Source organism: Macaca fascicularis, chromosome Y, assembly GCF_037993035.2.
Source record: "Macaca fascicularis isolate 582-1 chromosome Y, T2T-MFA8v1.1".
Taxonomy (NCBI): domain Eukaryota; kingdom Metazoa; phylum Chordata; class Mammalia; order Primates; family Cercopithecidae; genus Macaca; species Macaca fascicularis.
This window is the reverse complement of record NC_132903.1, coordinates 2,265,284-2,281,258: the sequence shown is the minus strand read 5'-3', so window position 1 is coordinate 2,281,258 and position 15,975 is coordinate 2,265,284. Positions and strand designations below refer to the sequence as shown.

Here is a 15,975-nt window from a genome sequence, read left to right as displayed (position 1 = left end):
TCACAGGATACAAAGTCTCCATGAGACAGGAGAAATAACTTGAGGAAAGCTCAGAGACACCATGGCGACTGCAATTAGTAACAATGGCTTGAATATTCGAAAACGACTAAAGGAGCCCATTCTTAAGTGTTCTCACCACACAAAAAAGTGCTGGGAAGTCTGTGAGGTTATGCATATTTAAATCCATTTCACCATGGATACATACATCAAGACACCACGTGCAACCGCATAAATAGATACAATGGGTATTTGTCAATTAAAAGAAATTAACACATCATTTAAAAAAATCTAGCTCCGAGGTCTTACCAAACATATTGTAAAATTACAGAAAAGAGCTTAATAGTGTGATAAATTGCTTCAGGAATACACTGGAGTGTCATAGTCTCAGAAACACTCCAGTGCTGGGTCCAGGATGTGTGCCAGTGACTGAATATCTGAGTACAGAAAACACAAGTGCAAGGAATTATGGACAAGTGCAAGGAACTCCAAGTTCACCGAACACCCTACACTTTCGACTGAACCGCTGAGTCCAGCACAATCTGTTCCCCTCATGGAAAGCTATGAACGCAGTGGGTGACAGTGGCCACTGTGCCTGGAAACATTCTCTGCTGGTGAACTATGGAAAGGAAAGGGATTCGTGTTTCTAGCAATAAACTCGTCTGTCTTCTTAGCTTGAAAATTATATATAGGTGGCCGGGTGCAGTGGCTCACACCTATAATCCCAACACTTTGGGAGGCCAAGGTGGGAGGATCGCTTGAGCCCAGGAGTTCAACAGCAGCCTGGGCAACATGATGAAACTCCGTCTCTACAAAAAATGCAAAAATTAGACAGGTGAAGTGGTACACACCCGTGGTCCCAGCTACTTGGGAGGCTGAGGTGGGAGGATGGCCTGTGCCTGGGGGGGAGGTTGAGATTGCAGGGAGCTGAGACTGCACCATGGCACTGCAGCCTGGGCAACAGAGACACACCCTGCCTCAAAAAAATAGGCAGGGCGTGGTGGCTCACTCCCATAATCCCAACACTTTGGGAGGTCGAGGCAGGCAGATCATTGGGGTCAGGGGTTCGAGACCAGCCTGGCCAACATGGCAAAACCCATGTCTACTAAATTCGCTGGGCGTGGTAGCATGCACCTGTAGTCCCAGCTACTTGGGAGGCTGAGGCACAAGAGAATCTCTTGAACTCGGCAGGTGGAGGTTGCGGTGAGCCGAGATTGCACCACTGTGCTCTAGCCTGGGTGACAGAATGAGACTGTGTCTCAAAAAAAAAAAAAAGAAAGAAAGAAAGAAAAAAGAAAAAAAAAATGATATGCAAGTGGTTAAACTGCATTATATGCAGGTGGTTAAACTGCATTATATGCAGGTGGTTAAGCTGCACACGCTTCCTTGTCTGGGGTGGCCTAACGTACAAGGTATCATCTCGGCTTCATCTTAACTGAGACAACAGCACGAGGGTGTAGACGTGATGGAACAAGCTCTTTTCTGTAATTTTACAATATGTCTGGTAAGAAGTGGGAAACTTTCTTTTGTTCTCGTGCCATAATTCTGGGAATGTCCCCTGAGCTATGCCAAGTTTCACAAGAGGCCAAAGAATGGTGTGAATGTTTGGGCTGGGCTGAGCACACCTCACACCGGCAGTTCTCAGAATCACCCTGCCAGGGACCTGGGGAGATGTGGAACCCCAGGTCTCACCCCCAGACATCTTCATTCTGTGGTGTGGGGTGAGGCTCATGAGCCTGCATCTTTAACAAACTCCAGGGTGATGCTGAAGGACCCTGCCTTCAGGAGTTCTGGGGCTCAGAGGACAGCAAGGCAGGGCTGCTCGGGGTTCCCTGCTCTCTGTCCCAGTCACCCCTTCCGCAGGCAGATGCTAGCCCAGATCCCATTCCTACAGGAAACTGAGTCATTACCCCCCAACGCTAACGTGGAAACACCGGAAACTGACTTAGCAGCCTCAGCACTTTTTCCAACTTCATGCCAGTCACTCCCCGACTGCTGGTCTCCTTTCAAAGTGGTCTCTGCCCTGCAGTTCGGGGCTTGCTCGAAATAAACCCTCCGCCGGTCCCAACTATTAGCAGTTCACGGAGCCCTGTGTGTCTCTGTAAAATGACGCAAGGCCAACACACACACACACACACACACACACACACACACATTTAACAGCTCAGTTTGTTGACTACAGCTTTGTTATTCAAAGTAGTTACATTTTATAAAATCTCAGTGAACACTGAATTAGTGAACAGTGAACTATTGCTCCTACGAAAAGACAGGATTGCGTTCCCAGAGGTCATCAACCAATCACTACCTAAGTGCGTTTTATGTGGGTTTCTGTTTAAAGACAACGTAGTGAATAGACATTGTGGAGTCACTCATATTGATCTCGAAGCCAACTTCACTATAACTCGTGTCTAAATGACGCTCATCAAATGTGTATTTTCCCCATGAGACTGTGCCACTTTCCTGTACTTAGGGACGCTAAGTAGCATGTCAGCACTGATTTGGGGATATTTGAAAGCGCAAAATCACTGACAAAAAGCACGAAAACACAAAACACAGGACACCGAATAGACCTGAAAAGAACCCTGTTGACAGTATGTGCTGGCCTGAGAAGGCAGTGTCTGGCTTTGCTGAACCTCAACTGAGAACATGAGCTACTGAGAAGCTCAATTCTGGCCGGGCGCGGTGGTTCACGCCTGTAATCCCAGCACTTCAGGAAGCCAAGGTGGGTGGGTCACTTGAGGCCAGGAGTTCAAGACCAGCCTGGACAACACGGTGAAACCCCGTCTCTACTAGAAACACAAAAATTAGCCAGGCATGGTAGTGCATGCCTGTAATCCCAGCTACTTGGGAGGCTGAGGCAGGAAAATCACTTGAACACAGGAGGCAGAGGTTACAGTGAACCAAGATCATGCCACTGCACTCCAACCTTGGTTACAGAGGGAGACTCCATCTCAAAAAAAATAAGAAAGAAAAAAGAAGTTCAATTTTTTTGCTGTTCTGTGCATGAACAAAATCGCCAAGGATAAGGAGAGGAATATAAAAGGTAACTATTGGGTCCTGGGCTAAATACCACAGTGATGAAATAATCTGTACAACAAACCCTCATGACATGTGTTTACCTAAGTTACAAACTTTCACATGTATCCCCGAACCTAAAATGAAAGTTAAAAAATAAATAAATAAAAATTTAGAAAAGTCCGGGTGCAGTGGCTCACGCCTGTAATCCCAGCACTTTGGGAGGCTGCGGCGGGTGGATGACAAGGTCAGGAGATAAAGCCCATCTTGGCCAACATGGTAAAACCCCGTCTCTACTATAATACAAAAAATTAGCCGGGCATGATGGCGCGTGCCTGTAATCCCAGCTACTTGCGAGGCTGAGGCAGGGGAATCACTTGAACCCGGGAGGCGGAGGTTGCAGTGAGCCGAGATCACGCCACTGCACTCCAGCCTGGCAAGAGAGTGACTCTGTCTCAAAAAAATAAATAAATAAAAATAAAAATTTAAATGCCGGGAATGTTGACGTGGGGATGACAAATACATTTTAGCAAGTAGGCAAGTTCACAAATACAGAATCCTTGAATGATGAAGATTGCATGTACATAGGTTAAAACAAGTTAGTAACAGTACTTCTCATGGAGTCCAAAATATATCATTGTCTTTCTCGGAAAATTTAAAATCCCTTCCCCTCTGCAGCATCTTGTGAATTAGGCTGTTACACCATGGGACTGATACAGGGGTATCCTGGGGGTGCGGTGGGGGGAGGGGGTCACAGAATTTGGGCCCCTCATCTGCCTCACTGGATCCTCTACCTGGCCATGAAAGCCTATTCCTTCTTTCCGAACCCGGAAAACTTCTATTCACCCCTCAAGGCCCTAGGAGAATGTCACCTTCTCCAGGAAGCCCTCCGTGATCCTCTCCCTGGCCAACCTGAAGCACTTTCTCACAAGCATTACCAGAGGCGATTTGTAAGCATATTACAGTTTAAGGAGCACAGCTCCAGACCCCAGTTCTTAACTCCAGTAGCAAATTACACATATCTGTGGGGTTTTCCTAAGTCCTCATGCCCAGGCTAATTAAATCAGAAACTTTCCAAGGTGAGATGCAGGTGTCTATAAGCCTACCCACATGATGCAAACGTGTGGTCAACTCTGCAGGCAGGGACCTGTTACAGATCTTAACTTCCTTAATATCTCTTAAAATAGCTTGTCTCTTTTCTTCTATCTCCGCTGACTTATCCAGGCTCTGCCAAAAATAGCCCCAGCCCCTCCCACCTGTTCTCCATGCTGTTATCCAAAGAGTGGCCTTCAGCAAGTTAAGTGTCCCTGCACAGTTTTCTGCGTCAAACCCTTCAGGGGAGCCTAAATCTGCACTCCTCAGCAATGGCAACAGAGGCTGGCCACCATCTGGCCCCTGCAGCTCCTCTAGCCTGAGATGAACTGCAGCTGCCCCATCATCACTCTTACTGCTTCGCTACCAGGCTGAGACACCCTTCCTCTTCCTTACATCTGGCTTGCTCTGCTCACTCTTGGAAGCTCAGTGTCCAGGGAGGGCCCCTCATGGGAGAACTCTCTCTGACCCCCTGAGCAAGTATGGTCCCTGCTCTGTGCCTCCACACATCCAGGCCTTCCATCCACAATGGCGCTTTTATGCCCAAATTGATGCTCTGGTTGTTACCTCCCAGGCAGAGAACAAAAAACAGGGACCAGGTATGTCTTCTCTGGGCCCACAGCAAATAGCACCAAGAGCACATTTAACTTCAACCTATGTTGGCTGAAGGAATGCATGAGAAAGCCATGGACTGGGAGGGTGGATGGACGGGCAGGTAAGTGGATGGATGGGTGGGTGGGTGGGTGAACGGATGGATGGATGGATGGATGGATGGATGGATGGGATGGATGGATGGATGGATGGATGGATGGATGGATGGATGGATGGATGGATGGATGGATGGATGGACGGACGGACGGACGGATAGTTGGATGCATGGCTGGGTGAGTGGATAAATTAATGAGTGAGTGGATGGTTGGGTGGATAGCTGGGCAGATGGATGGGTAATTGGGTAGACGAGTGGAAGGATGGGCAGTAAGGGGATGGATGGAGGTACGGGTGGATAGGCAGATGGATGGTTGAGTGGATGGACGAGTTTAGGTGGGTGACTAGGTAGGTGGATGGGTGGACGGATGGATGAATGATGGATAAGTGGATGGATGGCTAGTTAAGTGGATGAGTGGGTGGGTGGATGGATGGAGGTATGGGTGGACAGGTGGATGGATGGTTGGGTGGGTGGGTGGGTAGGTGGATAGATGGATAGATGAATGGATGGACGGGTGAATAGATAGGTGGATGGATGGATGGATGGATGGATGGATGGATGGGTGAATGGGTGAATGGATAAATGGATGGATGGTGGATGGGTAAATTGATGAAAGGATGGGTGAATGGATGGACAGATGAGTGGATGGTAGATAGGTGGATGTATCAATTGATGAGTGGCTGGATGAACTAAAAGGATGGATGAATGGATGTATGCATGGATGGAAAGATGAATGGAGAATGGATGGATGGATGGACAGGTGCATGAATGGATGGGTAAAGGAATGAGACGATGGATGGATGGATGGATGGATGGATGGATGGATGGATGGATAAATGAATGGGAGGATGGGTGGATAGATGGGTGGGTAAATGAATGGGAGGATGGGTTGATGGATGGATGGGTTGATGGATGGATGGGTGGGTGGGTGGGTGGGTGGGTGGATGGATGGATGGATGGATGGATGGATAAATGAATGGGAGGATGGGTGGATAGATGGATGGGTAAATGAATGGGAGGATGGGTTGATGGATGGATGGGTTGATGGATGGATGGGTGGGTGGGTGGGTGGGTGGGTGGGTGGGTGGATGGATGGATGGATGGATGGATGGATAAATGAATGGGAGGATGGATGGATGGGTGGGTGGATGGATGGATGGATGGATGGATAAATGACTGGGAGGATGGATGGATGGATGGATGCATGCATGCATGGATGAATGGATGAATGGGTAAATGAATGGGAGGATGGGTTGATGGATAGATGGATAAATGGAGGATGCATGGATGGATGGATGCATAGATACATAAATGGATGGGTAAATGGATGAAAGGACACATGAATACCTAGAACACGGAGACCCCGAGGAGCTGGAGAGGCCTCAGTGACTGGTCTGAGACAAGTTCACCATCAGGATTCATGGGAGTTCTCTTCCATATCAAAATGCCCATCACTGGACATTCTCCTCCCCTTCAAGTCACACTAGTGGTGAAGGCAGGCATCCCTCAAGGTCCACAAGGCCGTGCCTGGGGAGCTCTGTTCAGCCCACACACGCAGCCACCAAGTCCCAGGCCCAGCAGCCCCTGTGCCCAGGTCTCGCCACCGACAGAGCTCATGTCCACATGCATTTTTCCCCATGCTGACCACGTGGTCAGCAGCAAGCTCCTGAACTCTCTGACCCCAGTGTCTTTATCTACCAAAGACCCATGAGAAATATCTTAAGGGCTCACTGAAGATGAAATAACAAACTGAATGCTCTTTGAAAAATGTAATCCATGGCACAGACGTTCACATCCGAGAAGCAGTCGTGGGAACTCTCGTGTAGGAGGGAAGAAACAGAATATCCAGCAAAATAACAATGATTCTTGACAACTCAGTCACACATGAAGACCCTCCGAGGGGCTTTTAAAAAATTCCTAATAGCGGGATGCAGTGGCTCCTGCCTGTAAACCCAAGACTTTGCCAGGCCAAGGCAGGTGGATGGCTTGAACCCAGGAGTTCAGGACTAGCAACGTAGGGAGACCCTGTCTCTATAAAAAAAGAAAAATTTGGCTGGGCATGCCGGCTCACGCCTGAGGGAGGTGGAGGCAGGAGAGTCACTTGAACCCGGGAAGCAAAGGTTGCAGTGAGCCAAAATTGCGCCACTGCACTCCAGCCTGATGACAAAGCGAGACTCTGTCTCAAAAATAAAAAATAAAAAAAAAATAGGCTGGGCAGGGTGGCTCACGCCTGTGATCCCAGCACTTTGGGAAGCCGAGGCGGGCAGACTATGAGGTCAGGAGTTCGAGACCATCCTGGCCAACATGGTGAAACCCCGTCTCTACTAAAAATACAAAAATTAGCCGGGCGTGGTGGTGCATGCCTGTAGTCCCAGCTACTCAGGAGGCTAAGGCAAGAGAATCGCTTGAACCAGGGAGGCGGAGGTTGCAGTGAGCCATGATTGCACCAGTGTACTCCAGCCTGGGCAACAGAGCAAGACTCTGTCAAGACTCTGTCAAGATGAGGAGGACGAGGAGGAGGAGGAGGAGGAGGAGGAGAGAAGAGGAGGGGAGGGGAAGGGAGGGGAGGGGAAGGAAAAGGAAGGGATAAGGAAGGGAAAAGGAAGGGACAGGACAGGAAAAGAAAAGAGAAAGGAAAAGAAAAGATTAGCCAGGTATGGTGAGGCGTGCCTGTGGTCCCAGCTACTTTCCAGGCTGAGGTGGGAGGACTACTTGAACCTAGGAAGTTGAGGCTGCAGTGAGCTATGATTGTACCACTGTACTCCAGCCTGGGTGACAGAGCAAAATCTTTTCTCAAAAATATTTTTAAAAAAACTAAAACGCCTAACATGTCTATAAACCAGACTACCCAGGTAACCCTGGGCAAGAGTGACGTTTCCAAGCTTCCTGCAATGGAGTCAAAGCTGAGAACCTCGGGTCTAGATCAGCAAGAGCCACTGGAGGGTGGTCAAGCAGGTCTGTGTCTCAAACCGTCACTCAGAAATCAGGAATGCAGGAGGGATGGGCATCACAGTTACTGGTGTGTTTTTAGCCTGGACTCTGTAGGATTAAAATATGTCCACCAGCCTGGACAACAGAACGAAACTCTGTATCTACAAAAAAGATAAAAATTAATGGAGTGTGGTGGCACGTGCCTGTAGTCCCAACTACACAGAAGGCTAAGGTGGGCAAATCACCTGAGCCTGGGGGTTCGAGGCTGCAGTGAGCTGAGATCACACCACTTCAGCCTGGGCGACAGAGTGAGAGCCTGCCTAAAAAAAAAAAAAAAAAAAAAGATTGCAGGCTGAGCATGGTGGCTCACACCTGTAACCCCAGCACTTTGGGAAGCTGAGGCAGGAGGTTTGCTTGAGCCCAGGAGTTCAAGACCAGCCTGGGCAACATAGTGAGACCCCGATTCTACAAAAAGATTTTTAAAATGAGCTGAGGGTGGCACATGCCTGTGGTCCAGCTCCTCGGAAGGCTGAGGTGAGAGATGCACCTGCACCCAGGAGGTCAAGGCTACAGTGAGCTACAATCGTGCCACTGCACTCCGGCCTGGGCAAGTCTAAAAAATAAAGAAAAGAAAAAAGATTGCAAGCCACTGCCCAGTGATATGTTTATGATATGATGAGTGTCTAGGGGCTTGTAGTTTAATAAGAGTAGAAACCGCTTCCCATAGGTGGCTATAGCTGTCCATCTTGTCTGTCTATTGGATGCTATGTTAGCACCAAAGGACCACAGCCTCTTGAGTAAAGATATCAACATAGAGGGCCTCTACCTTCAAGGCCACCTCGGCAGGGTCTCGAAAGTCAGGTGTTCATACCCATCTCCTGCTTGCCCAGATCCAAACCCTTCCCTGTCCTGCTATTCTATTAAATGCCTAACACTTCTCTCTGAGTGTGTCCCTTCAATTGCTGAGACTATTTTGTGCTGAATTCATCGAAGACAGCCCTATGTGAATTCATATTTAGAACCCAACCCATTTCCCCCAGAAGAAGATAGCTAGCAACAGCAGCGGAAGACGCCGACTGGCAATATTTGGCTTCTGGCGGTAGTTATAACATCTGTATACCTAATTGTAAGCCCATTGGCCCTAAAAGACAATGCAGTGTGTTTATTCTTGTCATCATTCCAGTCCATCGTGTTCCTGCAGAAACGAAAGCTCCTTCTGCTCAGCATCCCCTCGTGGATCAATGCTTGCCAGGGTGCATTGGGACAATAATTTTGCAGGGTCAGGCAAAGCAGAAACAAACAAGAGTCAGGCTATCCAGGCTCAGGTGCCTCTGATGAGTAATGCCTGCAGAACCCCTGGAATGCAACAGCTCTGGCCAGTCTGCTGCCTCCTCAAGAAGGGCTGTTAGTTCAACCAAATACATTATTGTCAGCTTTTAAAGAGCGCTCTTGGAGCAACGGCTTTGCTCCCCGAAAAGCTGCAGAAAATCAGAGTCTTTCGAGTGCTTCTCAAAAACAGGGGACCCACCCCAGCCCATGACACCACTCAGTTGAGAAATCAAAGCGAATTAAAGGGGTTTGCAATCGCTTTCAGACCCATCCAAATGCCGTCCACAATGACGAACATGTATTATATCTCAGCCCAGCCCAGTCCACCAGGGCAGAGGGAGCGGAACAAAAGCTTTGCCCATGTGGCTTCTTTAGCAAGGCTTTCCATGCACCCTGTGGGCGTTTTATCCTCTCCTCTGTTGAATTTTCTTCTCTGTCAGGCGGGTGGCTGCATGCTACTTTCACAGCCCACTTGAGAAACACTGGTTTGAATCTGACTCTGGGGGAGAAGAAAGGAAGTTTCTGGTTTCCTGCTCAGGGGAAATTTTAATACTATGACTAGGAGACCGTACAAGGCGTGGTGGCAACCCTGAGTCATACTAAAACAAAGCTGAAAAACACACCCATGCACCATCTCCTCAAAACTCACCAAGGAACCAAGCCAAGAAAGAATACTGAACAGGAAATTCAAGAAGAGGAAGTCGTTCTGGTCTCTAGAGATGTGAAAAGATACTATCAGTTGGACAAACGGGAGTAGAAATTTTGGTGAGCTACCATGTTTCAGACAAGAGACTGGGATAAATCAAAAAAGAACACACTCTGGCAGGCCGAGGTGGGTGGATCACCTGAGGTCAGGAGTTCGAGACCAGCCTGGCCAAGATGGTGAAACCCCGTCTCTACTAAAAATACAAAAATTAGCCAGGCATGGTGGTGGGCACCTGTAATCCCAGCTACTCAGGAGGCTGAGGCAGGAGAATTGCTCAAACCCAGGAGGCGAAGGTTGCAGTGAGCCAAGATCGCACCATTGCACTCCACCCTGGGGGACAAGAGCGAGACTTCATCTCAAAAAAAAAAAAAAAAAAAAAAAAAAAGAGTATCAGCAAATCCTCAAGCCCTGGACAGCCTGCAGCCTGAAGCTATACCAGCAATGATGAGACCACATTCACAAGCAATCCGAACCCCACCTCCCCAACTGGGAGGACAGAGGTGAACCACGGAAGACAGCGGAAAATCCTCATGGGCCTGGACTCGGAACCACAGGATTCGGAATGAACAAGCTTCACTAACCAGCCTTTCTCTGCTATTTAGTTGCTGCCCCTGAAGACTCAAAGTCTTTTGTCTTTCTCTGCCAGTTCTCTAAAAATGGACTGTTCTTTGTTGAGGATGCTAGAGCAGTTAGAATCCAAGCCACCTCCTTGAAAACTACCCATTTCTAGGTGTATCAATGAAAAATGCATGTTAATAAAGTTTGGTTTGTTCTTCCCGTCTTTGGTTACAGGAGTCCCTTCCAAGTAAGAACGCAGGACAGTTGATTTTTTAAATGATTTTTCAGGTGGCTCACGCCTGTAATCCCAGCACTTTGGGAGGCCAAGGTGGGCAGATCACTTGAGGCCAGGAGTTCGAGGCCAGCCTGGCCAACATGGTGAAACCCTGCCTCTACTAAAAGTACAAAAAATAGCCAGGTATGGTGACATGTGCCTGTACTCCCAGCTATTCAGGTGGTTGACACAGGAGAATTGCCTGAGCACGGGAGGCAGAGGCTGCAGCGAGCCGAGATCCTGCCATTGTACTCCAGCCTGGGTGACAGAGCAAGACTCTGTCTCCAAAAAAATATATATATATTTTTTTCAGTCTGGGCAACATAGCAAGACCCTGTCTCTACAAAAAAATTTAAAAGTGGTCAGGCACAGTGGTATGTGCCTGCAGTCCCAGCTACTGCAGAGGCTGAGGTGGAAAGATTGCTTGAGCCCAGGAGGTAGAGGCTGCAGTGAGCCCTGATTGCACCCCCGCACTCCAGTCTGGACAACAGAATGAGACCCCACCTCAAAAAAATACTTTTCAGCCTGGTCAACATAGCAAAACCCCATCTCTACTAAATATACAAAAATTAGCCAGACATGGTGGCGCATACCTGTAGTCCCAGCTAACTGGGAGGCTGAGACAGGAGAATCACTTGAACCTGAGATGGAGAGGTTGCCATGAGCTGAGATCGTGCCACTGTACTCCAGCCTGGGCAACAGAGGAAAATTCCATCTCAAAAAAAAAAAAAAAAAGACTTTTCCTCCTTCACACCCCTAAAGACACACGGGTCTTATTTCTTACTGTGTCTATAAATCACAAAGGACATGTAATTCTTTTCCCCTAAAGTAACAAGAGTAATTAGAAAATTTTCAGCAGGACTGAAAACCAGCACAAGGCCCATGTGGCTACTGAGACGTCTATCTCTCTGGGGGAAGATATCTAAGTCTGAAAACATTCCAGACAGACAGTATCCATGAAATCCCGCCATGATTCCTAAATGCTGAATTGGGAGAAGTGTTGTATGAGCTGCATTTTTTTCTCAATGACAGCATGTACCCACCACACAACCTTCCGGAAGAAAAGTGATTTCCAGACAAACAATCATTTACTTGAATATCTCCACAGTGTAAAGACACGTATTTGTATTTGAACAGTGTCTCATACACAGAAGAAAGGAGAAAGAGCTAAAGCAGGAAGTTTTCTTTGTTTTTTTCTTTAAGACTGAGTCTCTGTCACTGAGGCTGTAGTGCAGCGACAAGATTTCAGCTCACGTCATGGCAACCTCTGCTTCCTGGGCTGAAGTGATTTTCCTGCCTCAGCCTCCTGAGTAGCTGGGATTATAGGAGCTCACCACCACACCCAGGTAATTTTTGTATTTTTAATAGAATCGGGGTTTTGCCATGTTGGTCAGGCTGGTCTCGAACTCTTAGCTTCATGTGATCCACAGGCCTTGGCCTCCCACAGTGCTGGGATTACAGGCCTGAATCACCATGCCCGGCCTTTAGTAGGGAGTTAAATGCAAAGCAATCAACTTTTATCAGAGCCAAACATGCTGGTGGAAAATCAAGGCAAACTCGCGGGATGATAAAACCCACTTCCTCTGCCCAGAAACATTCTCCTAATAACTTCCACACACACCCACACGGGCAGGAGACAAGAGCTCTGGAGAGTAAAAAAACGAAGCCCACGCTTGCTCCACTGGGGTGAAGGAATCCTGAAGAGGCCTGGTATTGTTCAAGAGATGGCAGTTCCGTGGGTGTTTGGAGTTTTTCAAACTGCACAGGCCGCTGTGCCTTTGCCCGGGGGTGGAAATCAGCCTTTGCTGGAGAGCACGGATGCATTGGATGTGCGCTGCTCTACTGTCTGGGACGGGGCAGCCCTGAATCAGCGCATACATACAACTCCCAAGCCCTCCTCAAGCTTTTCCACCTTCAACACTATTGGCATTTGGGACTAGATGAATTCTTTGTGCTGGGGGCCGTTCTGGCCCTTGAAAGATTCTGAGCAGCTTCCCTAAGCTGCCCCACCCATTGCAGGATGGTAGGAGGTCCCACCCCAGGGTGGCAACCAAAAATGTCTGCAACCATCACAAAGTGTCTCCTCCGGGCCAGCGTCGCCCTGTGGGGACGTCCTGCTCTCTACAAAGCTGAAGCCTCCTCTTTTCCTCTATACACTTCCCTCTGTCCATCCACCCCTCACCACATCCCACCTGTACCCCTGAGAATTTATGAAGACACCAAGGAACACAGGGTCCCCAACCCTCTGAGATCAGGCCAGGGCTATCAGCACCAGTGTGAGAACCTACTCCAGGCTCAACGGGGTTGTGCACCTGATGCATATCGCTCGATAGGAAAGTGTGTTCTGAGCATCATCAACTCAAAAGTCAACTTTCCTAATGAAACAACATGTGTACTAATATTACTGGGACAGGCTGTTTCTGTCTCCATCTCTAGCAGGGTCAGACTGGAAAGACGAGGTGAGAAGGGTCCCTCAGGGAGATCCATCAGTGCCGACGGCCAGGCCTTCCTCTGCAATTGAAGGACAGATTGGCCCCTGTTATCCCCCTGTCCCACTGCCCTTCCCTACCCACCCACCCCATAGACAGCTACGCTTCCCTTTACTCAAACATCAGCAGCTTGGAGTTCCTAAGCCCAGTATGCCTCCAAAATCAGGAGTTCCAGATGAACACTGCCATGGGTTTAAAAACTGTGCAACGCAGTGAGCCGACATCGCGCCACTGCACTCCAGCCTGGCGACAGAGACTCCGTCTCAAAAAACAAAACAAAACAAAAACAAACAAAAAAACTGTGCAACGACTTGTTTGGGGCTCAGAGAATATAAGGCTTTCCACCCACTCTCCTCCAATGACCTGGAATGCCAGACCAGCCGGCAAAACTGTCCCCAGGGCTTCAAAACGTAGCCCAGCCCCTCACCAAGACTGACCACTGGGAACCCCGGAGTTATTTTGTGATGGAACTATAATGGTGCCTGTTGCCCTGTCTCCCATCTGCCTGTTCAGATGCTTCTGTTCTCCAGGAAACTGAATTCTTAGGCCACCAGAACTCCCTTGGATATATTTTTCCCTGACCCCAAGCACACAGTAGATGCAAAGAAAGGAAGGAACACATGAAGGATGAAGAAATGCATTCGCAGAGAGACAAGAAAAAACCCTTTCATCTAAAGGGTGCCTTGGGAATAAATGCAGCTGATAAAACCCTACAGAGCCATCCCGTTCGTGGTGGCAGCTTGCCGGCAAGAAGGAAGGCCATTTAGGAAGAAAAGGGAGAAACAGGAAGCTCTGCTTGGAACCTCCCCTGCAGGCTGGAAAATCCTCCCAGTTTTCCTCTACAGAGCAGGCTTCATTATCTCTAACCTCTACCGAGTGAAACCACAATTTCTAGGATACCCGGGACCCCTTTAAACAGGGTGTAAACCCATTAGCAACTCCTCCCTAAAAATACAAACCCGGTCTAGTCACCACAGCTCCAGGCTGAGCTAGATCCCCTCAACACAAACCGGGCCCCCTCTGTCCTCCCCAGGGCTGGGCGTTCCCGCCTCTCCTTCCTAAATATGTCCAACCCTGATAAGGCCGGTCCTGAAGTCTACACCACCTGCAAGCCGGTCTACTTAAAAGCCTGCCTACTTAAAAGCAAAAATGCACTGGCCACTGGAAAAAAGATAACACACCACATCCAGCAGGGTCCCGTTTCCCTTTCAAAGGGAGGGAAACAGAAAAACATGATTAGAGTAACAATTAGAAATAGGCCCGGTTTAGGCCGTGCGTGGGAGGGTGACCGTGGCTCGCTCTTCCCTGGATACTTTTTGTTTCCCGAATTCTCCACCGCTACAGATGGACAATTTGGTAAGCACACGTTTCTTTCGGCGCCCCGTGTTGCCTGGCGCACACGCGCTGAAATGCCCAGAGCCTGCATCCACAGTATTTTGGAACATATTCAGGGCTCAAAGTGTTTTTCTAACTTTTCCTTCCCTTCCCCCCACCACCCGCGTCTCCGGCTCCCAGCGATTCCAAATTTAGGCCCGGGACGCAGGGCGTGGCTCTGACAGGCAACTCCAGGGCGGCTTCCGCGCGCGGCCTAAAGACGCAGGTCCCCAAACCCTGCGGGGAGATAACGGGGTGGGGTGAGGGGCTTATCCAAAGGGGCAGAGATCCGTAAGAAAGTCCCCTAGATTGGGAAGAATCGTATGCCACCTCTCCCAAGGCCCCCCCAAATTTAAGAGTTTACAACTCCGACAACAAACGCTGACTTTTCTCTGTGAAATGGCTCCAGGAAAAGCGTTAGGGAGAAAGTGGGGGCCTCCTCCGGGCCTGGGCCCCCGCGGGCACAGCACGTCCCGCTAGGCAGGGAGGAGGGTGCGGGTGTCCCCGCAACCCCGCATCCCAAGCGGATCCCCAGGCCCGGTCCGCGCCCTCTGCGTCCCGCCACCCGGATCCCTCCGCTCGCTCACCCGGGGCGGCGACCAGAGCACCCAGCAGGCCGAAGAGCAGCAGCGCCAGCGCAGCCCCGCGGGCCATGGTGCGCCCAGAGCGCGCAGGGACTGTCCCCGAATGCAGCGCGTGGGCGAAGGCGGCGGGACGGATACTCCCCCACGGGCCGGGTGGTGCGAAGCCCGAGGAGTACTCGAAGGGGGCGGGTGAGGGGAGCGGCCCTGCAAGCTCAGCCCCGGCTGCGCCCGCCCCGCCCCGCCCCGCCCCGGCCTCCACGCGCGCACAGAAGGGGCGGGAACGCCGGGCCTGGGGAGGGGACCGAACGGGGAGGCGGGAGGGGATGGCCCCAGGCAGCACCGAGGGGAGCACGGGACACCCCCCTCCCTTTTCGAGAAGCTGCCCACGCCCCCTCCCCCACCCACAAGGCCGTAGCCAGGGCGGCGCCGACCCGGAGCAAAGTGGACTACAACATTCTCGGGAAAGTGCGGGTCCCTCCCAGATTACAGCCCCCTGAATGCACGCCCCAGGGCAGCTCTTAACTGTAGTGGCATAAAACTGCCGCCCTTCTTGGAAACACAGAGCTCCCCCTTCCCCGCTCGCCCGTGCAGCCACTTCCCCTTCCCTTTAACAAGGACCCCCTCACCCCATGGTCTCCAGTGGGAGCAAAATAAACTTTCCCAGCAGCTCCCCTGCTCGGGAAAGTGCGGGTCGCTCCCTGTCTACAGCCTCCTAAATGCACGCCTCTAACTGTAGCGACACGAAACTGCCGCCCTTAGTGGAAATGTGTGGCCCCACTCTCCCTACTCGCCCCTGCGCCCCTTCTCTGACCCTAACAGGGACCCTCCCCTGCTCTGCAATGGGAGCAAAGGAAACTCTCCCGGCTCCCCTGCTGGGAAAATTATGGGGGGCCCTCCCAGATGCTCACCTCAGGGAGTTC

The 15,975-nt window shown here is 50.1% G+C and overlaps 1 protein-coding gene across 8 annotated transcripts in view; it reads right to left on the bottom strand.

Annotated features, from left to right (window-relative positions):
* The window catches only part of LOC101867429 (CD99 antigen), a 48,536-nt gene extending 33,303 nt beyond the window's left edge, over nt 1-15,233 (bottom strand). For all 8 annotated transcript variants that reach the window (XR_001487611.4, XR_006695449.3, XR_012430459.1 and 5 more), the window contains exon 1: nt 15,059-15,233. Coding sequence is in view for 4 of the 8 variants with exons in the window: in XM_005592879.5 (XP_005592936.4) it covers nt 15,059-15,125 (67 nt within the window). In the remaining 4 variants the exon portion in view is untranslated. The remainder of the gene's footprint in view (nt 1-15,058) is intronic.
* Between the last annotated feature and the right edge of the window lie 742 nt (nt 15,234-15,975).